The following is a 23,970-nucleotide window of genomic DNA, read 5'->3' as shown; positions in this document are numbered from 1 at the left end:
GGGCGGTGGTCAGACTTCTTCGCTGGGCGGAGAATCACGTAAGAGCACTGTCAGCAGTGTTCATTCCGGGAGTGGACAACTGGGAAGCAGTCTTCCTCAGCTGGCACGACCCCCACACGGGAGAGTGGGGACTTCATCAAGAAGTCTTCACGCAGATTGCAAGGCGGTGGGAACTGCCACAGGTGGACATGATGGCATCCCGCCTCAACAAAAAGCTACAGAGATATTGCGCCAGGTCAAGAGACCCTCAGGCGATTGCTGTAGACGCATTAGTGACACCGTGGGTGTTCCAGTCGGTTTATGCGTTTCCTTCTCTTCCTCTCATAACAAAGGTGCTGAGAATCATAGGAAAAGGAGGAGTGAGAACAATACTCATTGTTCCGGATTGGCCAAGAAGGACTTGGTATCCAGATCTGCAAGAAATGCTCACAGAGGACCCATAGCCTCTGCCTCTCAGACAGGACTTGTTGCAGCAGGGGCCCTGTCTGTTCCAAGACTTACCGCGGCTGCGTTTGTTGGCATGGCGGTTGAACGCCGGATCCTGGCAGAAAAAGGCATTCCGGATGAGGTTATTCCTACACTGATAAAGGCTAGGAAGGAGGTGACGGCTAAACATTATCACCGTATATGGCGAAAAAAATGTTGCTTGGTGTGAGGCCAGGAATGCCCCTACGGAGGAATTCCAGCTGGTCCGTTTCCTTCACTTCCTACAGTCGGGAGTGACATTGGGCCTGAAATTGGGTTCCATTAGGGTCCAGATTTCGGCCCTATCCATTTTCTTTCAAAAAGATCTGACTTCTCTTCCTGAAGTCCAGACGTTGTATAGGGAGTGCTGCATATTCAGCCCCCTTTTGTGCCACCAGTGGCACCTTGGGATCTTAACGTGGTGTTAAGTTTCCTGAAATCTCACTGGTTTGAGCCACTTAAGACCGTGGAGGTAAAATATCTCACGTGGAAAGTGGTCATGCTAGTGGCCTTAGCTTCGGCTAGGCGTGTGTCAGAATTGGCGGCTTTGTCATGTAAAAGCCCCTATCTGGTTTTCCATATGGACAGGGCAGAATTACGGACTCCTCCGCAATTTCTGCCGAAGGTGGTGTCATCTTTTCATTTGAACCAACCTATTGTGGTGCCTGCGGCTACTCGTGACTTGGAGGATTCCAAGTTACTTGATGTAGTCAGGGCTTTGAAGATTTATGTAGCCAGAACGGCTGGAGTCAGGAAAACTGACTCACTGTTTATCCTGTATGCATCCAACAAGCTGGGTGCTCCTGCTTCAAAGCAAACTATTGCTCGCTGGATCTGTAACACGATTCAGCAGGCTCATTCTGCGGCTGGATTGCCGCATCCAAAATCAGTAAAAGCCCTTGGTCGGCAGCTACTTGGTCGGGTTCAAACACTTTTGCAAAATTCTACAAGTTTGATACCCTGGCTGAGGAGGACTTTGTGTTTGCCCATTCGGTGCTGCAGAGTCATCCGCACTCTCCCGCCCGTTTGGGAGCTTTGGTATAATCCCCATGGTCCTTACGGAGTCCCCAGCATCCACTAGGACGTTAGAGAAAATAAGATTTTACTCACCGGTAATTCTATTTCTCGTAGTCCGTAGTGGATGCTGGGCGCCCGTCCCAAGTGCGGACTTCTTCTGCAATACGTGTATATAGTTATTGCTCAACAAAAGGGTTATGTTATGTGGGCATCCGTTTGTTTGATGCTCTGTTGTTGTTCATACTGTTAACTGGGTATGTTATCACAAGTTATACGGTGTGATTGGTGTGGCTGGTATGAGTCTTACCCTGGATTCCAAAATCCTTTCCTTGTAATGTCAGCTCTTCCGGGCACAGTTTCCTTAACTGAGGTCTGGAGGAGGGGCATAGAGGTAGGAGCCAGTGCACACCAGTAGTCCTAATTCTTTCTTAGAGTGCCCAGTCTCCTGCGGAGCCCGTCTATTCCCCATGGTCCTTACGGAGTCCCCAGCATCCACTACGGACTACGAGAAATAGATTAACCGGTGAGTAAAATCTTATTTTTTTTCTCTATCTGTGTAACTGGAATGTATAAACTGTATCCGTTATTATGAGGTATCCAGCGAAAGCAATAATGTAACATGTCAATACTGATTTAGAATCCTAAAGACCGTCTGCTATAAGAAAGTGATACACTCCTTGTTGTACATAGCAAGGAACCTCTGCCTGGGTTATTTATGATTCTATATTGTGAAATTGTATATAGGAGTGTGTCCATGATAGCTATGTAAATATTCTTACAATCAGGATATATTTACAGGTGTTAACTGGTGAAGGTTTTATGAAATAATTATCAATAAGGGAGAAAACCAATGCCTAACCTATGATCTTATATGGAAATGTTTAGTATGCTGTAGCGGCCATAACAGCATATCACTGCTAAAATAATAGGCAAATAATTATGCCCTAAATTAACTACTTATGATACTTTTGATCTAAGATGTATGAATTATGCTTTGATTATCCATACATTGGATTTAAGTAAAAATTTCATTCATACAAAAAATTCACCAGAGACAAATATTGTCCTTTTAATAAATATTTAGAATAAGGAGGAGGTGACATACATTTCATTATTTACAAAGTCACACAAATCAGCTTCACCTGTAGCAAGAGTTACCTTGCAGGACGCCATTCAAAAACTACTTCAAATGAAGGTTATTGTTCCAGTCCCCCCTCTGTTGCACAACAGGGGATTTTATTCAAGCCTATTCATGGTACCTAAACCGGACGATTCGGTGCGGCCCATCTTGAACCTCAAATCTCTGAACCCTTGCCTACGAGTGTTCAAGTTCAAGATGGAATCCCTTAGAGCGGTGATCTCTGGTCTGGAGGAAGGGAATTCCTGGTTTCTCTCGATATCAAGGATGCATATCTCCACATCCCGATATGGCCCCCTCAACAGGCTTATCTCAGATTCGCTATACAGGACCACCACTTCCAGTTTCAAGTCTTACCCTTTGGTCTCTCCACGGCTCCGTGGGTATTCACAAAAGTCATGGCGGAGATGATGCTCCAACTCCGCATGATGGGAGTCACCCCGCAAGATCTCAGTACACCTTTGCATCTGCCTACTAGGCAAGATGGTGGCCTCCTACGAGGCAATCCAGTATGGCAGATTTCATGCCCGTCCGTTGCAGATGAATCTGCTGGACAAGTGGTCACGGTGTCACCTGCACATGCACCAGAGTATATCTCTGTCGCCGAAAGCACGGATATCCCTGTTGTGGTGGCTACAAGTCTCTCTCACCTTGTGGAGGGTCGGAGTTTCAGAACCCAGTCTTGGACTCTGTTGACAAGTCAGGAGTCTTCGCTTCCGATAAATGTTCTGGAACTCAGGGCAATTTACAATGCTCTTCTACTGGCCTCCTATCTCCTCCGACATCAGGCCATACAGGTGCAGTCGGACAACGGCATGGCGGTGGCGTACATAAACCGATAGGAAGGAACAAGTAGCAGGGCCGTAATGCGAAAGGTGTCAAGGATACTCCTCTGGGCGGATACCAAAGCAAGGGCCATCACGGCCATATTCCTTCCGGGAGTGGACAACTGGGTAGCGGACTTCCTCAGCAGGCGCAACCTCAATCCGAGGGAATGGGGCCTTCACCCTCAGGTGTTCTGACAGCTGGTTTAACGGTGGGGCTGTCTGCAGATAGACCTTATGGCTTCTCATCTCAACAAGAAGCTGCGTCGCTACTGTTCCAGAACGAGCGATGCGCAGGCTGCAGCGGTGGACGCTCTGACGGCACCATGAACTTACCAGTTAGTATACCTGTTTCCTCCAATTCCTCTCATTCCCAGAGTTCTAAAAAGACTCAAAAGGGAAAACGTTCAAGCAGTTCTGATTGCCCTGTATTGGCCTTGCCATGTCTGGTATGCAGACCTCCTGACCTTTGACCTTTGGGGGTTGAAAAGGAGATAAGGTCTTCCCTCCAGAGTTATCATGACTATGGTCCAAGCCCGGAAGGTGGTCACGTCTAAACATTACCACAATATCTGGAAGAAATATGTTTCTTGGTGTGAGGGTAGAAGATATTCTACTGTGGAATTTCAACTCGGATGTTTTCTGCTCTTCCTGCAAGCAGGAGTGGATATGGGCCTACGGTTGGGCCCCATCAAGGTTCAGATTTTGGCTCACTCCATATTCTTCCAGAGGCAGCTAGCTTTAATTCTGGAGGTACAGATGTTCCTGAAGGGTATCTTTCGCATTCAACCGCCATTTGTCCCTCCCACAGCTGTGTGGGATCTCAATGTGGTTCTGACCTTTCTCCAATCGGAATGGTTTGAACCTCTACACAGGGTGGAGTTGAAGTTTCTAACTTGAAAGACTGCCATGTTGGTGGCGTTAGCCTCTGCGAGGCGTGTGTCGGAATTAGGGGCCTTATCCTGTAAGAGCCCTTATTTGATATTTGACGGGGATAGGGCGGAGCTCAGAACTCGCCCACAGTTTTTGCCGAAAGTGGTTTCGACTTTTCACATTAATCAACCGATAGTGGTTCTGGTGATATCTGGCGCATCAGTTGCTCCAAAGTCCTTGGACGCGGTTCAGGCTTTGAAGGTTTATGTCAAAAGGACCGCATGCCACAGGAAGTCAAGATTGGATGTCCTGCTTCTAAGCAGTCCATTGCTCGTTCGCTCAGGTTGACCATCCAACAGGCCTATTCTTCTGCGGCATTGTTGCTGCCGAATTCTATTCAGACCCACTCCACTAGGTCGGTGGGTTCTTCCTGGGCGGCTGCCCGTGGTGCCTCGGCCTTGCAGTTGTGCCGAGATGCTACTTGGTCTGGTTCGAACACAACTTTGTGAAGTTCAATACCTTGGCCGGTGAGGACCTTCTGTTTGGTCAGGCAGTTTTGCAGGGGTCTCTGCACTCTCCCACCCGTTCTGGGAGCTTTGGGACTTCCCCATGGTACTAATCCATCCCAGTATCCACTAGGACGTTAGAGAAAATAGGAATTTTATACCTACTGATAATTCCTTTTCTCGTAGTCCGTAGGGGATACTGGGCGCCCGCCTCGGTGCTATGTGTTTCCTCCTTACCTGGTTGTAAGTTCTTGGTTGGGTCTGCTGTTGCTGTCCCTGTTACTGTTCTGGTTAGCATTGCTATCCTTTGTTCTGGCTAGCTCGGCTATCCTTTCTTATCTTGTGTGTTAGTTTGTTGCCTCACTGCTGTTGCATGTTTTTCTTCTCTCAAAGTATGTCCGTCTCCTCTGGCACAGTTTTCCTAGACTGAGTCTGGTGGGGGCGCATAGAGGGGAGGAGCCAGCACACACTGAACATTTCTTAAAGTGCCAGGCTCCAATGTACCCCATCTGTACCCCATGATACTAATCCATCCCAGTATCCCCTACGGACTACGAGAAAAGGAATTACCGTTGGGTATTAAATTCCTATTTTTGTATTCTCCAAACCTATAACATAAGACTTTAGGAGGTATAGTAGTGTAGCAGTGGTTAGTCACAAGCTAGTACACACATTTAGCAGTAGCATATACAGTGTGTGCAGAGTGCACTGTCCCTTCAGTCAAATAATTTCATATGAGGAAATATATATAGTGTTGTCTCTTTTCTCTTTATCTGCTCTCTGCCTCTCTAGTTTTTCTGCCTCTATTATATTGCTGGCCTATACCCATTCATTTTTTTTTTTAATGTAGGGAGATTATTATATTTGCATAATACAGACAGGATCTTCATGTGGAGTGGATGAGGCAATAAAATCTGTAGCACTCTAGTTTTTCACTAGTTTAGAAGGTGCTGGAAGCTCTACAGCAGTGGTTCCCAAACTGTGTGCCATCTCACCCTGGGGTGCTTCAGGGCACTTGAAGGGGTGCCTTGGATTGGTGGTCCAGGACCAACTAAAACTATTTATGGTCAATGAAATAGGCAAAACCGGTGCTGGTGGCTGTAATTCTTAAAATATGTGGACAAACAGAAGCAAATCTTGTTCCCTAAGACATAACTGATCCTAAGGATGAGACCTATAAAGACAGTTTACTACATTTAATATTTACGTCTAAATTTCTCAAAAGAAAACTTTTGACATAGGGTTGCCGTGAAAAAAATTGTGATATTATATGGTTCAGTGATTTAAAAAAAGTTTGGGAACCACTGAGCTACAATAGGAATATTTCTTATAGACAAATACAACCACACTTTCTATAGGATTAGTGTGTACATGTAAGTGTAATTCTGTTTTATTTCTATATTGTAATATACTTCCCCCAAAATGTTAATCTTTTTCAAAAATACAAAGAAAATACATCTTTCATTAAAGTGTTTATGCAATACTGTGAAATTTGTATCAAGTTATTTGTAGAGAATTTTAAGTAAGCCCTGAATCCATTTATTAAGCAAATGACACATTGGTCGCAATTGCAGCAATTATTTGCTGGTACTGGGCTGGTATTTATATCTTAGTGATTCAAATAAAAGATTTCCTGTTTCCTCTCTTTGTCTTTTTAAAGGTCCATACACACTGTGCGTTTTTGCCCAGCGTGTATGAACAGCAATGATCGCTGACATCGCTGGGCTGAAAAGCGCTGAGTGCATACACACTGAGCGCTTTTCCCCGCTGCCCAGTGATGTCAGCGAGGGTGACCGGATTTCCATAGCAGGACTCTATGGAAAGTCGCTCACCCTGCCGTTCATCTACTGGTAATATCAGTAGATGAACAGCGGCTGCCAGCGATGGAGCGGGCATCATCGCTCACCGCTCATCGCTTGCTCATACACACTGGGCGGCTTTGAGCTGAAAGCAGCTCAAAACACCAAAAGTGACCTGCTTTCAGCTCAAAATCGCCCAGTGTGTATGGGCCTTTAGTTTGAACATTTTTCTTTTATTCAGTGTCATTTACGTTAAATCAGTTTACACTTGATTCCCATGCATAGGTTTCTGTACCCATAACAAACAACTTGAATTTTACAATGGTGTAGGGGAATGTATAGGAAGTTCACCATTTAATGTCATGTGTCTATTGCAGAGCTGAAACTCGGGGAGCTGCTTCACGACAAACTGTGAGTATGGCTTCATGTATTAATAATCTTTGCAGACAGCCTTATCTTAATGTGATGTGAGATTAAGTTTTGCACATAACGCGCAGTTTTTATTGTTACCTTTCAGCTTTGGCCTGTTTGAAGCCATGTCTGCCATTGAAATGATGGACCCTAAAATGGATGCTGGCATGATTGGGAATCAGGTTAATCGGAAGGTTCTGAATTTTGAGCAAGCAATAAAGGTTAGTGCACATGACTAATACCCCTTTCAGACTGACAAATATTTCCCGGGTTATTGCACATGATCGCGCATCAACCCGGGAATTTGCTCAGTGTGAAAGGGTACTTAAAGAATATCACGGGTCAAGCGTCCCGTCATTTCATCCCAGGTCTCGACATGGGTTGAATCCGGTATAGTCCCGGGATGCAGTGTAGTGTGAATGGGCCCTACCCGGTATTTAGTACACCGGACTGTTAAAAGGCCTCTCATTGGAGCTTTCTTGGGCTCAGGAAAGATAATGTCATCATCCAGAGCCCGGGGAAGTGTCCTGGAAGTGGAGGAAACAGGCAATATGGCGACCTGGACAGATCAGGAGGTCAGAGAGCTGCTCAGCATAAGGGGGAAGGGGGGGGGGGGAATAAAGAGCCAGATCACAGGCACAGTAAAGGATGCTTTTATTTATAAGAACATTGCAAAGCTGCTTGAAGCCAGAGGAATTATCCGTACACAACAGCAAGTTGTTAATAAAATGAAGACTCTAAAAAAGCAGGCTCCACCCCTCCCTTTGCTTGCCTATTGTGACCTCATCTATGTGAGCCAGAAAAAGGCCATTTCTAATGACATACATATGCATTTGCAGGGATATCCCGGGATCAGTGTAAACGGGGCTGTCCCGGGTCGATCCCAGGTCTAAGTGCAGTGTGAAAGGGGTCATTCCCGGGTTGTGTTCTGGGATGCGTCCGGGAACACATTCCCGGGTGTGACCCGGCTCTGTCAGTCTGAAAGGGGTATTATTCTGCCTTGTATTACCATATAACAGTTCACCTGCTGCATACTTTTACTTAAAGCAACTTGGAGCTTGGTAACATGAGCAAATATTTTTAAGACTCCTTCCGTTTCTTTGTTTTGCTCAACTATTGGGCTGATTGTTGTGACTTGTCATTCATTTCAGTTATTACCATGTAAAAGTAAAATGGCACTTCACAAAAATTGATAATCTGTATTTGCCTAATCAAATAAGCATTCACAGTGTACATCTGTAAAGTAATGTATGTGTAATTGCAATGGATTTTTATAAACCAATATTGGTAGATATTTTGTTTCTCTGAAAGTTTTCCTTTTTTTTTTTTTTTTTTTTTTGTAAGGATGGAACCATTAAAATTAAAGATCTAACATGGCCAGATTTAATAGGAATCATGGATACTTGTTTTTGTTGTTTGGTAAGTATGCAACTGCTCTTTTCTCATTTTAGTAAACTCCTTTATATTTGAGTAACATGGAGGTGTTATACCATAAATTGTAACTATTAATGAACAAGTTACTAATATGATAGCAGTCATGACTTGGAAATTCCAATGTTCACTTCTTGTGACTGTACAAGCTCCTGTTTGTCATTATAAGTAGGAATGAAAGTTGATGAGGCAGGGAAACCTCAAAAGGAAAATTGTCTTGTAAATGTCTATTAACTCTTAAGGTGCATACACACTGGGTGTTTTTGCCCAGCATGTATGAACAGCGATGATCGCTGGGATGAAAATCGCTCAGTATATACAAACTGAGCGCTTTTCCCTCCTGCCCAGCGATGTCAGCGGGGGTGAGCGGCTTTCCATAGCAGGACGCTATGGAAAGCCATTGACTCCGACGTACATCTGCTGATAATATCAGCAGATGAACGCCGGCCACCAGCGATGAAGCGGGGACGCGCATGAGCGCTCATCGCCGGGGCAAACACACTGGGCGGTTTTGAGCTGAAAGCAGCTCAACACACCAAAAGTGAGCTGCTTTCAGCTCAAAATCACCCAGTGTATGGGCCTTTAGTAATCTTTTATTAAGGAAATACAGAATATACAATTACTTTTTATTTTTTTAAATGACTGTGTTCCGTGCCGTCTGACTAGTCCAGTCTCGCATTTTCTCTGTTTCACTTTCGCAGATGACATCAATTGTTACTACATTGGGATGGAGATTATATATACCAAATTGTATAAGACCAATAGGTCTTAACAGAGGGCACTCACCAATCCACAAATTTTTCAAAAGTGTATTAACACATCCAAGTCATCAGGTGTATGTCGACGTTTCGGCACAGAAGGCATTTTTCAAGACAACCATACGAGACACCAATCCAGCATGGCAGATATGAACATACTGACACAGCCTAACGGGCTGAATCACTTAATTGCCTTTATTAGTAAATTACCGGAAGTGACTTTAAACACAGGATTCAGAAGTATAACACCTCACATCACAAAATGCATATATGTTAGCCACATCTGGGATCACAAGATCTTACCAATTAATGCTCAGGATCATGGTGTGCGGCGGTGGAACGCACAATAGACAGCCGGTGGAACGCAAATGACGTGCTTCCGTAAGTGCTGGGACTGCGGTGATTGTTACACTTCATTAATAACACGGCGGCTTATACCATGATCCTGAGCATTAATTGGTAAGATGTTTTGATCCCAGATGTGGCTAACGTATGCATTTTATGATGTGATGTGCTATACTTCTGAATCCTGTGTTTAAAGTCACTTCCGGTAATTTACTAATTAAGGCAATTAAGTGATTCTGTTGTGCTATATAAGGGGGCCCGTTAGCAGGGCCGGCGCTACCATTAGGCAGCTGCCTATGGGCGTAGGCCACTGGAGGGCGGCACCACACGCTGCCGATGAGAAAATGCTTTCTTTATTATTCCCTCAGCTACGAGCTCCTCCCGACCTGTTCCTTAAGAGATGGCCGCCCAATTGTTTTCAGCTGAGCCGCCACTCCACTGTGTATAACGTGAGTGTAACCCATCGGGTGATAAGCCTGCTCTTTTTATGTATAGTTTGTATAGTTTTTTTTATAGCACTGACTATAGTTCCTCTCATGCTCTCTGAAATCTGTCCGCCTCCCCCCCCCCCCCTTCAACTTACATATTCTTGCCCCACACTCTGGAATTGCGATTGCGGACTTGGGCATGATGCCCGCACCCCCCATTCGCGGACTCGGGCATGATGCCTGCACCCCCCACCCGCGGACTCGGGCATGATGCCTGCACCGGCACCTCCTCTACCCTGCGGACTCGGGAATGATGCCCACACCCACCACCCGCGATCGCCCCCACCCGCGATCGCGGACACGGGCATGATGCCTGCACCCCCCTCCCGCGATCGCAGACACGGGCATGATGCCTGCACCCCCCACCCGCGATCGCAGACTCTGTCCCCTCCCCCCCCCCCCCCCACACGTTTGCACACTCGGGCACCCCCCACCCCATGTTTGCAGACTTGGGCAAGATCCCCTTCCCCCCTGTGATTGTGGACTCAGGCATGATGTCTGAACCCCCCATCCCTAGCGATTGCGGACTATGGCATGAAGCCCGCACTCCCTCCCCACACAATTGCGGACTCGGGCATGATGCCCGCACCCCCTCTCACCATGTTTGCTAACTTGGGCAAGATCCCCTCCCTCCCTAGCGAGTGCGGACTAAGGCATGAAGCACGCACTCCCTCCCCCCCCTGCGATTGCGGACTCCCGCTTGTTACCGACCCCCCCGATTGCACACTGCCGCATTTTGCACACACCCCTTCCCGCGATTGAAGACAGGCATGTAGCCCCCCCGCAATTGCAGACTAGGGCATGGCGTCCGCATAGCCCCCAACACACACACACACACACACTGTCCGCGCGCGCGATTGCATTCTGGGATGTTTCTGCCTCCGTCAATTGCAGACTCAGGTATGTTGTCACCCCCCACACGATTGCAAACTCCCACATGTAGGTGATACGGCATTTACCACGTACCATTATGTAAGCATGGTCCCTTATGGGAGTAGTGCAGTATATCACGGACCCTCTCCCTAACCCTCGGTCCCCGCAGGCTAACCCTTCCTCCCCGCAGCATAAACCTAACCCTCCCCCGCAGCCTAACCCTAACCCTTCCTCCCCGCAGCCTAACCCTAACCCTCCCCCGCAGCCTAACCGGCACGTTTAACCAGGGCGGAAAGGGCTTCCCCAACCCACAGCTGATCAGTCTCTCCCACTGTCGGCCCATCTGCCCCTGTGATTTCTGACACTTTTTTTAAGCGCCCCAAATTCACGTTTGCCTTCACCGGGAGCCTGAGTTTAGCAGAATAGCGAACGAAAGATTAGCAGAATTGCGAATAGAAATTTCTTAGCAGTTTCTGAGTAGCTGCAGACTTACTCACAAATAGCGATCAGCTCAGGCCGTTTCGTTCCTGGTTTGACGTCACAAGCACGCCCTGCGTTCGGCCAGCCACTCCCCCATTTCTCCAGATACTCCCGCGTTTTTCCCTGACACGCCTGCGTTTTTCCGCACACTCCCAGAAAACAGCCAGTTTCCGCCCAGAAACACCCACTTCCTGTCAATCACACTCCGATCACTTCAACGATGAAAATTCTTAGTTCGGACGTGAGTAAATCTACTAAGTTTTGTGCTAAAATACTAACCGCATGCGCACTGCGAACCATGCGCATGCGCATTTTTGCCTTAATCGCTCCGTTGCAAAAATCGGCAACGAGCGAACAACTCGGAATGACCCCCATAATCAAGTACTGCCGGAATGCAGTTGGACTTAAAAAAAAAAAAAAAAAACATTGTAAAATCATAACCCCTAACCTCAATCCAAACTAGTAAATAAACCCTAATACCCTAACCCCATCACCCAAACTAGCCCTGATACCCTAACCACTAAATTATCAGGCGGTGGCTGTGGAACTTACAAGATGCTGTGTCTGCACTTTTACCCTGGGGCTCAGTGTTTTGGTGGGTGTGGGGGGGGGGGGGGGGGGGACGCTGGCGATTTGCCTAGGGTGCTGAGAAACCTTGCACCGGCCCTGCCCGTTAGGCTGTGTCAGTATGTTTATATCTGACATGCTGGATTGGTGTCTCTTATAGTTGTCTTGAAAAATGCCTTCTGTGCCGAAACGTCGACATACACCTGATGACTTGGATGTGTTAATAGACTTTTGAAAAATCTGTGGATTGGTGAGTGCCCTCTGTTAAGACCTATTGGTCTTATACAATTTGGTATATGTGAATGCCCCACCAGGCTTTCTTGAGGAGCACCCCTCTGATGAGAATTACACAGATGAGCGTGCGGACATTTAATTTGGAATATATATATATATATATAATTTATTATTATTTTTTATTAATTTCCTATAACACGGAGAAATGTTTCAACCTTTGTTATTTTTATGGAGTTATTGTAAACCCAAAAGCATATTGCTAGGTGTATTAATGTAATGAGTGTTTTATTACTATCAGGCTAATCTATATTGGTGGTGATTTTTATTTTTTTCTGCAGCAGGGTACACTGGTATTCCACAGGGAATAACATCGGGGTGTAGAGTTGGATCTTGACCCGAGGCACCAACAGGCTAAAGTTTTGACTGTTCCCAGGATGCACTGCACCGCATCCTCTATAGCCCCGCCTCCAAGCACTGGAGCTCAGTTTGAAAGTTGGTGCCTTCTAACAGGTGGGGCTGTGCTAGGCAGCCCTGAAAAGAGCTTTTTTAGAAGACTTCAAGGGTCGCAGCACTTTATATGTCATTCTGACATACTGTGCTGCGGCCCCATCACCTCCCTCGGCGACGCTGCATACTCCCGCGGCCTGGTTCCCGGATATTTGCAGCGGGGACGCACCAGTTTCTGGCACATCACTGCTGCTAATCTCCTGGATCGCGTGGCTGCAACGACAGGGAGGAGGTAAGAGGGTCCCCCAGGTGGGACACGCCGGTAAATTCACGATCCGGTCGCGGTCATAGGAGACGGGCCGCGACGTTGGTGTGGACACTGTACTGCTTAGGGACCCCACTATATCCACCAGGGCAGGGAGCACAGGTCGGATTTATTAAAATCCATTTGTTATAGGCTCCACAGTACCCGGTGGTGAAGTCCAGCAGAGGGAATAAGGTGCTGACCCGTAGCCCCTCCCCCAGCTCCGGGTGCCATCTACTGCTGGTGTTCCAGCCCTGGAGCTGCATTTCTCTCTCTCCCTCACTCCCTGTCAGCGTTTGGGCGCCATTTCACAGAGCTGTGCTGATCTTTGGACTGCTGGGCACTGTCTCCTCTGTAAAACCGCCTGCCTTGTCAGCACTGTGTTTTTATAGACACTTAAGTATTCTACATGTCATTCTAGACCGTGTTAGTTAAGAACAAGTGTACTGCTATAGGAATATTTAGTACAAGTATTCTGTGATATACATCCAGTGTTTACTGTGTATTGTTATATCTGTATACATACATATTCATATGTACATTTACTAGTCCAGTGCAGTCTTATTATTTATATGTAATAATTTCTGCATTGTACCTGTGACTGTGTGCCTATAGCTGCTATGTGGTTTCTATTCTGTATATCACACGTATTGCTATCACTATATTCTGTACCCTGGGTGGCTAAGTGCGTTAGGGTCTCATATACCATATAGTGTTCCACAGGATATACTGTTTTGTATTTTTCATTGTTTGTTTGTCACCTCACACCACTTAAATCCTCTGTTTGTGCTCTGCATTTACGGTCACATAACACAGGGTTTTTTTGTGCTGGTTTTGTATTTGTCTGGCTATATTGTACTGTTACGCCCTGAGGCTACATTCCCAATAATGTCTGCTACACAGGGTGGGAAATCCGCAGACGCTCCTGCATCATGCAGTGCTGTCGCCACGGATTTACCTTAGGAAAAGATTTCAGCTGAGGGTTCATGTACTGGGTGCCCTGCACCTTCCAGTCAGCCCGCGGCACCTGTGGCAAATCAAGATCCACCTTGGGCTGCATTTTCAAATATGCTGACTACGCTTGTAACGCGACTTACGCCGCCTGTAGGACCTCCTGTGCCATTACAGCCACATATTGTCCCTGTAGTTAATCCACCATGGGCGGATACTTTGTCAACCCAGTTACAGCAATTAAATCAGCCCTAAAAAAAAAACCTAACCCTCGCCCTGCTGGGACCAAAGGGTCATCTAAGCGGGCCATTTCTTCCTCACAATCCACTAATTTTTCCGATGATTATTCTGATGAGGATGGGGATTACACTGATCCGTCATCTGGAACTGACTGTCCAATTCCTACAAGACCACGGTTGGCTCATCAACTGGAAGAAGTCCTCGCTGGTACCTGCTCAGAGCATGGTGCACCTGGGGGCATTGTTGGATACACAAAACCAACCATTGTTCTTGTCTCCAGAGAAGGACCTGAAACTTCAGGACAGGATCAGATACTTCCTCTCTCGCCAGAGAGTTTCAATACATTCGGCGATGCAAGTACTAGGCCTCATGGTGCTGGGATTCGACATGGTAGAGTACGCTCAATTTCTTAGGACTCACCCAGGTTATTTGCCTAAGGTGGTATCATCTTTTCACCTTAATCAGGAGGTTGTGGTTCCGGCCTTTGTCTCTTCTGGTTTATCTTCCAAAGAGCGATCTTTGGATGTGGTATGGACTCTCCGTATATATGTGGAAAGGACTGCCTCTATCAGGAGATCAGATTCCATTTTTGTACTTTTTGGTTTTCACGTGGCTGGCCTGCGAATAAGCAAACCTTGGCCAGATGGATTAGAATGGTGATTGCACAAGCTTATGCGCAGGCTGGACTCCCAGCTCCTGCTGCTATCAAGGCTCATTCTACTTGGTCTGTTGTATCTTCTTGGGCGGCCAACCGTGGTGCGTCCACTGAACAATTGTGCAAGGTGGCTACGTGGTCATCAGGTTCTATGCCTTTGATACTTCCACCTCCCAGGATGCTTCCTTTGGATGCCGGGTTCTTGTGCCTGCTACAGTGCGTCCCCTACCTTGAGGAACTGCTTTAGGACATCCCCGATTGTTAATTCCTGTGGAATACCAGTGTACCCCGCTGCAGAAAACGAGATTTATGGTAAGACTTACCATTGTTATATCTCTACGAGGTACACTGGATGCCACAGGGCGCCCACCCTGACGCACTTATGGTGCCCATACACATGTGAGATAATTGGTGCTAACCTTCGATTTTGACCGCATCTGTGAGAGAAATCGAAGGATTGTATGCACATTTTAGGTACCTTTCGACGCGATGCGCGGGCACGCCGGTCGAATCTCATGTCTCAAGATAGTATGTGCTGCACTTAATATTTATCGAATCGCAGTGCGATCGCATATGTTTTTAAAAACACATGCTATATATCGCACAGCCATGTGCGATGGGCACCATCACGTGATTACCATGCGATCTTTCGCATGATCGCATGGTAATCACTTTGGCAGTTCAGGTGCGATTTCATTGCACCTGAACTGCCGGTGCGATGCCCCGTGTTGTCGCGTCGCGGGGCATCGCACAAGTGTATGGGCACCATTAGCTTCTTTGGGTTTTTATGGCATTAGCCTCTAGTCCCTTCTCCTGTCATGAGAATGTGAGTCTATGTGACTAACATCTACCGTCTTTCTTACCTGCTACTGCATTGGACTGGTTAGCGAAACTGAGCTCCAGTTCCTGGAGGCGGGGCTATAGAGGAGGCGGTGCAGTGCATCCTGTGAACAGTCAAAGCTTTTAGCCAGTTGGTACCTCAGATCAAGATCCAACTCTACACCCCAATGTTTTTCCCTGTGGAATCCAGTGTACCTCACAGAAAGAGATTTAACAATGGTAAGTCTTACCATAAATCTCCTTCTTTATATATTATATGTGATGCTGGATGGTATTTACCTTTTATTTTATATTTCTAATAGAATCAACGTGTTTGTAATTAGAAATGCCAGAATAGATGTCGGTAAAATCCTAACACTCTTTATCACTAAAGGCAGAGTCTGGATAGGTTTTAATAGACCCAGGATATAGATCTTCTCTACATGAACCCTGTGGTGATAATTATGGGAGAGGTAGAAGTGGGGACCACCGCTCTCTGTGCATAGCCTTCTATGAAATCTGTGCAGTATTGATCTCGCATATGCAGAATGCTTGTTTCATCAGCATGAGCTTCTCCTTGGTGGAAGTTCAATTATATGCCATTGTACAAAAGGGTTACAGTAAAAAATGGTACGGAGAGTAACTTTATGTATAATTTTCTTTTTTTGCTTTAGATAACTTGGTTAGAAGGCCACTCCTTAGCACAAACGGTTTTCACGTGTCTTTATGTTCATAATCCCGACTTCATAGAAGACCCAGCCATGAAGGCATTTGCACTCGGAATTCTCAAGATATGTGATATTACTAGAGAAAAAGTGAACAAAGCTGCTGTTTTTGAAGAGGTTTGTCATCTAGTAGTTAAGTAACTGCATACCTGTGCTTAAAAGTGATATCACAAATCAACTGTGCTTTGTTTCTCTAGGAGGATTTCCAGTCTATGACATACGGATTTAAAATGGCTAACAGTGTAACAGATCTCCGAGTTACAGGTGATTTATATCTTCAGATATGTATATCTATATATCTGTATATGTTTAATATATTTTTCTGCGTTTGCTATAAATCTGGAATTGTCTTTTAAAGGAATGTTAAAAGATGTTGAAGATGACTTGCAGAGGAGAGTTAAGGTACTTTCCACGTGCATGACTTGTGTGTTTTTATTGCAATGCTAAGTGAATGTATATGCAAAAAAAAAAAAAAAAATATGTGTGTGTGTATAATATCTATAGCTATTTATTATATTATATATCCTATTCAGTAGATTTATGAACATAGATTATAATTTGGATATGGATAAACTGATTATAACACTCTACTACTAGTGTCAGTTTGGGGCAGAAGAGCAAATTGAAGGTTATTAAATTTTGTTCACTGTAAGGCTTAGGGGGGTATTAAATTAAATTGTAATTTTTTTCAACTGGTCAAAAAAACAGCACTAATTCGACACAGGATATGCAATTGCGGGTATTTTCGCCCGTTTTTTAATCCATTTTCGCACATGCCGTTTCACTTTTTTTTTTGTCGAACAGACATAGGCGAAAATTGAGCCAAAAACGGGCGAAAACTCCTGTGAATTCACCGATACACTTGGTTTTTGCCAGTGCTGGATTTTTTCGGCCATTCGAAAAAACGTCACGGGCATCTAATAGGTCCAATGTAAATTCAACGTAAAAACAGACGAAAGGTGTCATTTTTTTCGACTAGTCGAAAAAACGGCACTAATTGAATACCCCCTTTGAGTTCTCAGTGACGCTTCATATCATAAATCTGCGAAATAGTAAAAATGATTTCTTTATTGTATTCTTGCATGTACAGATGTGTCCTCATGTAGCCTCAATAGGCCATGCACCATGTTAAGCCTGGTGTGAGACAGACGGTAGTTGAGTTTTTCTGTGTTTTCCCAAAAATGCAAGGAAAACATTAATGTAGCCTTTCGGATGCAGATAGAGCTGCAGTTGAACACCGAATATAGGCATGCTGCATATCGCATTAATCAGCAGAGTCTGCTTGTGCGTCTTATAGCAATGAGATGCATTTTCGGGGGAAAATGCACAAAAAGACGCCCAGCGTTAGTAAATGTGCTGACGACTAGGCGCGACTAGAAGGGCTGTTTAACGTGACTGCAGCAACAATGCAGGAGAAGTCATCTGTATGTATTCTGTAAATTAAGTAGAAGCTATTTTTATTTCTCAGTTTCTTTGCCCATTATATGAACAATTAAAAACATGCCTGCACCCCTCTCTCATATTGGCAACCTAACAATGAGTCCTCTTTTCCTCATAGTCCTGTGTCTTTGTTAGTAGATCAGGCAAGGGGCGTCCTGGATAGGTTGTGTTTTTGTTTGTAGAAAAATGGTATAAATGCTAAAACTTAAATGGTTCAAGTGTTGGAACCCCATGATCAGCATTCCTACATGCACATTCATAAAACTTTTCTGCAGTTCTTAAAATGTCCATAATATATATTTTTATTATAATATACCAATACAGGTTGAGTATCCCATATCCAAATATTTCGAAATACGGAATATTCCGAAATGCAGACTTTTTTGAGTGAGAGTGAGATAGTGAAACCTTTGTTTTTTGATGGCTCAATGTACACAAACTTTGTTTAATACACAAAGTTATTAAAAATATTGTATTAGATTTCCTTCAGGCTGTGTGTATAAGGTGTATATGAAACATAAATGAATTGTGTGAATGTAGACACACTTTGTTTAATGCACAGTTATAAAAAAATATTGGCTAAAATGACCTTCAGGCTGTGTGTATAAGGTGTATATGTAACATAAATGCATTCTGTGCTTAGATTTAGGTCCCATCACCATGATATCTCATTATGGTATGCAATTATTCCAAAATACAGAAAAATCTGATATCCAAAATACCTCTGGTCCCAAGCATTTTGGATAAGGGATACTCAACCTGTAGTTACTTTATAGCAAACTGTAATCTTGTTTTTAACAAATATATTCATGTAGTTGTATGGGGTCATATGTTGGCTAAACCTGCAGGCTTGTATCATTATACATGACAGCTGACTATCCTTTTGTTCTAGAGCACTAGGAGTCGACAGGGAGAGGAGAGAGATCCTGAAGTTGAACTTGAGGTAAAACATTTTGTTAAGTTTCATCTTTTGATCTATCTGTTGTGTATCTGTTAACATGAACTCATCCAAAGTTATGCAGAACCTGTTAGCATTATTTTACTTTCAGGTGATTTAACTAATCTAAATGTATGTTTGATGAGGGTTTTGATGATGCTCCTAATATTTTAAGGTATCTTGCTAATGGACTGCGTTGAAGTTAAGGAGAAGCGGTGTGAAACCTATAGACTAGGTCTGACCAACCTGCGGTTCCAAATATATTAAAACTACAAGGCCCAGCATTCTCTGCCACAGGTTTGCTATTAGGAAATGCTAAAACTGTGGGAGGGCAGTTTAAGATGTATAGTTTCACAACAGCTAGAGAGCTACATGTTGGCCATGCCTACTGTAGACATCCAGATACCATGAAATCACAATATACAGCTCCCCATCTCCTTTCAACAACTCTTATCTGGTTGCTTTACAAAATATATTGAATTCAATTAGCCTCAATAATCTGTTTCCATGGATTAATGTGGCCAGGCACAAGTTTTTGCTATTTACTTAGATATGCACTTTAACGCTCCAAAGGAATTAACGCAGAGATTTTTTTACACTTCCTTAAGTAGGTGAAAATCCCTATTTCTCTGACGTCTTAGTGGATGCTGGGGACTCCGTAAGGACCATGGGGAATAGCGGCTCCGCAGGAGACTGGGCACAAAAGTAAAGCTTTAGAACTACCTGGTGTGCACTGGCTCCTCCCCCTATGACCCTCCTCCAAGCCCCAGTTAGATTTTTGTGCCCGAACGAGAAGGGTGCACACTAGGTGGCTCTCCTGAGCTGCTTAGTGAAAAGTTTAGTTTTAGGTTTTTTATGTTCAGTGAGACCTGCTGGCAACAGGCTCACTGCATCGAGGGACTAAGGGGAGAAGAAGCGAACTCACCTGCGTGCAGAGTGGATTGGGCTTCTTAGGCTACTGGACATTAGCTCCAGAGGGACCGATCACAGGCCCAGCCATGGATAGGTCCCAGAGCCGCGCCGCCGGCCCCCTTACAGAGCTAGAAGACAGAAGAGGTCCGGAAAATCGGCGGCAGAAGACGTCCTGTCTTCAACAAGGTAGCGCACAGCACTGCAGCTGTGCACCATTGCTCTCAGCACACTTCACACTCCGGTCACTGAGGGTGCAGGGCGCTGGGGGGGGGCGCCCTGAGACGCAATAAAAACACCTTGGATGGCAAAAAATGCATCACATATAGCTCCTGGGCTATATGGATGAATTTAACCCCTGCCAGAATACACAGAAAAACGGGAGATAGGCTCCGCCCCCTTCTCGGCGGCCTTATCTCCTCAGCACACTGGCGCCATTTTCCCTCACAGCTCCGTTGGAGGGAAGCTCCCTGGCTCTCCCCTGCAGTCACTACAGAAAGGGTTAAAAAAGAGAGGGGGGCACTAATTATGCGCAGTATTAAAAATACAGCAGCTATAAGGGGAAAAACACTTGTATAAGGTTATCCCTGTATATATATAGCGCTCTGGTGTGTGCTGGCAAACTCTCCCTCTGTCTCCCCAAAGGTCTAGTGGGGTCCTGTCCTCTATCAGAGCATTCCCTGTGTGTGTGCTGTGTGTCGGTACGTTTGTGTCGACATGTATGAGGAGAAAAATGATGTGGAGACGGAGCAGATTGCCTGTAATAGTGATGTCACCCCCTAGGGGGTCGACACCTGAGTGGATGAACTGTTGGAAGGAATTACGTGACAGTGTCAGCTCTGTATAAAAGACAGTGGTTGACATGAGACAGCCGGCTACTCAGCTTGTGCCTGTCCAGACGTCTCATAGGCCGTCAGGGGCTCTAAAGCGCCCGTTACCTCAGATGGCAGATATAGACGCCGACACGGATACTGACTCCAGTGTCGACGGTGAAGAGACAAATGTGACTTCCAGTAGGGCCACACGTTACATGATTGAGGCAATGAAAAATGTTTTACACATTTCTGATAATACGAGTACCACCAAAAAGGGGTATTATGTTCGGTGAGGAAAAACTACCTGTAGTTTTCCTGAATCTGAGAAATTAAATGAGGTGTGTGATGATGCGTGGGTTTCCCCCGATAACAACTGATAATTTCTAAAATGTTATTGGCATTATATCCTTTCCCGCCAGAGGTTAGGGTGCGTTGGGAAACACCCCCTAGGGTGGATAAAGCGCTCACACGCTTGTAAGAACAAGGGCTCTACCCTCTCCTGAGATGGCCGCCCTTAAGGATCCTGCTGATAGAAAGCAGGAGGGTATCCTAAAATGTATTTACACACATACTGGTGTTATACTGCGACCAGCAATCGCCTCAGCCTGGATGTGCAGTGCTGGGTTGGCGTGGTCGGATTCCCTGACTGAAAATATTGATACCCTAGATAGGGACAGTATATTATTGCCTATAGAGCATTTTAAAGGATGCATTTCTATATATGCGTGATGCACAGCGGAATATTTGCCGACTGGCATCAAGTCTAAGTGCGTTGTCCATTTCTGCCAGTAGAGGGTTATGGACACGACAGTGGTCAGGTGATGCGGATTCCAAACGGCATTTGGAAGTATTGCCTTATTAAGGGGAGGAGTTATTTGGGGTCGGTCTTTCAGACCTGGTGGCCACGGCAACAGCTGGGAAATCCACGTTTGTACCCCAGGTCGCCTCTCAACATAAGAAGACGCCGTATTATCAGGCGCAGTCCTTTCGTGGGCAAGCGGGCAAAAGGTTCCTCATTTCTGCCCCGTGACAGAGGGAGAGGAAGAAGGCTGCAGAAATCAGCCAGTTCCCAGGAACAGAAGCCCTCTCCCGCCTCTGCCAAGCCCTCAGTATGACGCTGGGGCTTTACAAGCAGAATCAGGCACGGTGGGGGCCCGTCTCAATGAATTTCAGCGCGCAGTGGGCTCACTCGCAATTAGACCCCTGGATCCTTCAGGTGATATCTCAGGGGTACAAATTGGAATTCGAGACGTCTCCCCCTCGCCGTTTCCTAAAGTCGGCTTTACTGATGTCTCCCTCTGACAGGGAGGCAGTTTTGGAAGCCATTCACAAGCTGTATTCCCAGCAGGTGATAATCAAGGTACCCCTCCTGCAACAGGGAACGGGGTATTATTCCACACTGTTGTGGTACCGAAGCCGGACGGCTCGGTGAGACCGATTCTAAATCTAAAATCTTGAACACTTACATACGGAGGTTCAAATTCAAGATTGAGCCACTCAGAGCAGTGATTGCGAACCTGGAAGAAGGGGACTACATGATGTCTCGGGACATCAAGGATGCTTACCTTCATGTCCCAATTTACCCTTCTCACCAAGGGTACCTCAGGTTTGTGGTACAGAACTGTCACTATCAGTTTCAGACGCTGCCGTATGGATGGTCCACGGCACCCCGGGTCTTTACCAAGGTAATGGCCGAAATGATGATACTCTTTCGAAAGAAGGGAATTTTAGTTATCCCTTACTTGGACGATTCCCTGATAAGGGTAAGTTTCAGGGAACAGTTGGAGGTCTGTGTAGCACTATCTCAGGTAGTGTTGCGGCAGCACGATTGGATTCTCAATATTCCAAAATCGCAGCTGATTCCGACGACTCGTCTTCTGTTCCTAGGGATGATCCTGGACACAGTCCAGAAAAAGGTGTTTCTCCCGGAGGAGAAAGTCAGGGAGTTATCCGAGCTAGTCGGGAACCTCCTATAACCGAGCCAAGTCTCAGTACATCAATGAAAGGGTTCTGGGAAAAATGGTGGCTTCCTACGAAGCAATCCCATTCGGCAGATTCCACGCAAGAACTTTCCAGTGGGACCTGCTGGACAAATGGTCCGGGTCGCATCTTCAGATGCATCAGCGGATAACCCTGTCACCAAGCACAAGGGTGTCTCTCCTGTGGTGGTTGCAGAGTGCTCATCTTCTAGAGGGCCGCAGATTCGACATTCAGGACTGGGTCCTGGTGACCACGGATGCCAGCCTGCGAGGCTGGGGAGCAGTCACACAGGGAAGGAATTTCCAGAGCTTATGGTCAAGCCTGGAGACATCACTTCACATAAATATCCTGAAGCTAAGGGCCATTTACAATGCTCTAAGCTCAGCAAGACCTCTGCTTCAAGGTCACCCGGAGTTGATCCATTCGGACAACATCACGGCAGTCACCCACGTAAACAGACAGGGTGACACAAGAAGCAAGAGGGCAAGGCAGAAGCTGCAAGGATTCTTCGCTGGGCGGAAAATCATGTGATAGCACTGTCAGCAGTAATCATTCCGGGAGTGGACAACTGGGAAGCAGACTTCCTCAGCAAACACGACCCCCACCCGGGAGAGTGGGGACTTTACCCAGAAGTCTTCCACATGTTTATAAAACTCGACAAGTATTGCGCCAGGTCAAGGGACCCTCAGGCAATAGCTGTAGACGCTCTGGTAACACAGTGGGTGTACCAGTCAGTGTATGTGTTCCCTCCTCTGCCTCTCATACCCAAGGTACTGAGAATTATAAGATGGAGAGGAGTAAGCACTATATTCGTGGCTCCGGATTGACCAAGAAGGACTTGGTAACCGGAACTTCAAGAGATGCTCACGGAGGATCCGTGGCCTCTACCTCTAAGAAGGGACCTGCTCCAGCAAGGACCCTGTCTGTTCCAAGACTTACCGCGGCTGCGTTTGACGGCATGGCGGTTGAACGCCGGATCCTGAAGGAGAAAGGCATTCCGGATGAAGTCATTCCTATCCTGATCAAAGCCAGGAAAGATATAACCGCAAAACATTATCACCGCATTTGGCGAAAATATGTTGCGTGGTGCGAGGCCAGTAAGGCCCCGACGGAGGAAGTTTCAACTAGGTCGATTCCTACATTTCCTGCAAACAGGAGTGTCTATGGGCCTGAAATGGGGGTCCATTAAGGTTCAAATTTCGGCCCTGTCAATTTTCTTCCAAAAAGAACTAGCTTCAGTCCCTGAAGTTCAGACGTTTGTGAAAGGGGTACTGTATATACAGCCTCCTTTTGTGCCTCCAGTGGCACCTTGGGATCTAAAGGTAGTTTTTGGGTTCCAAAAGTCACATTGGTTTGAACCACTTAAATATGTGGAGTTAAAATATCTCACATGGAAAGTGGTCATGCTGTTGGCCCTGGCCTGGGCCAGGTGCGTGTCAGAATTGGCGGCTTTATCCTGTAAAAGCCCACATCTGATTTTCCATTCGGACAGGGCGGAATTGAGGACTTGTCCTCAGTTTCTCCCTAAGGTGGTTTTCA

At 45.9% G+C, this 23,970-nt stretch overlaps 1 protein-coding gene across 5 annotated transcripts in view; it reads left to right on the top strand.

Moving 5' to 3' along the window:
* NAA35 (N-alpha-acetyltransferase 35, NatC auxiliary subunit) overlaps positions 1-23,970 on the top strand; it is a 193,834-nt gene that overhangs the window by 7,622 nt on the left and 162,242 nt on the right. For 3 of the 5 annotated variants that reach the window (XM_063913776.1, XM_063913775.1, XM_063913777.1), the window contains exons 3-10: positions 7,000-7,033; positions 7,140-7,254; positions 8,378-8,452; positions 9,936-10,016; positions 16,300-16,467; positions 16,548-16,614; positions 16,709-16,752; positions 18,683-18,733. In XM_063913776.1, the coding sequence (XP_063769846.1) occupies positions 7,000-7,033; positions 7,140-7,254; positions 8,378-8,452; positions 9,936-10,016; positions 16,300-16,467; positions 16,548-16,614; positions 16,709-16,752; positions 18,683-18,733 (635 nt within the window). The remainder of the gene's footprint in view (positions 1-6,999; positions 7,034-7,139; positions 7,255-8,377; positions 8,453-9,935; positions 10,017-16,299; positions 16,468-16,547; positions 16,615-16,708; positions 16,753-18,682; positions 18,734-23,970) is intronic. The other 2 variants (XM_063913778.1, XM_063913779.1) reach the window with 1 other exon arrangement.

Source organism: Pseudophryne corroboree, chromosome 1, assembly GCF_028390025.1.
Source record: "Pseudophryne corroboree isolate aPseCor3 chromosome 1, aPseCor3.hap2, whole genome shotgun sequence".
Taxonomy (NCBI): domain Eukaryota; kingdom Metazoa; phylum Chordata; class Amphibia; order Anura; family Myobatrachidae; genus Pseudophryne; species Pseudophryne corroboree.
Note: the sequence above shows the minus strand (reverse complement) of the source record. Positions and strands in the feature narration are given on the sequence as shown.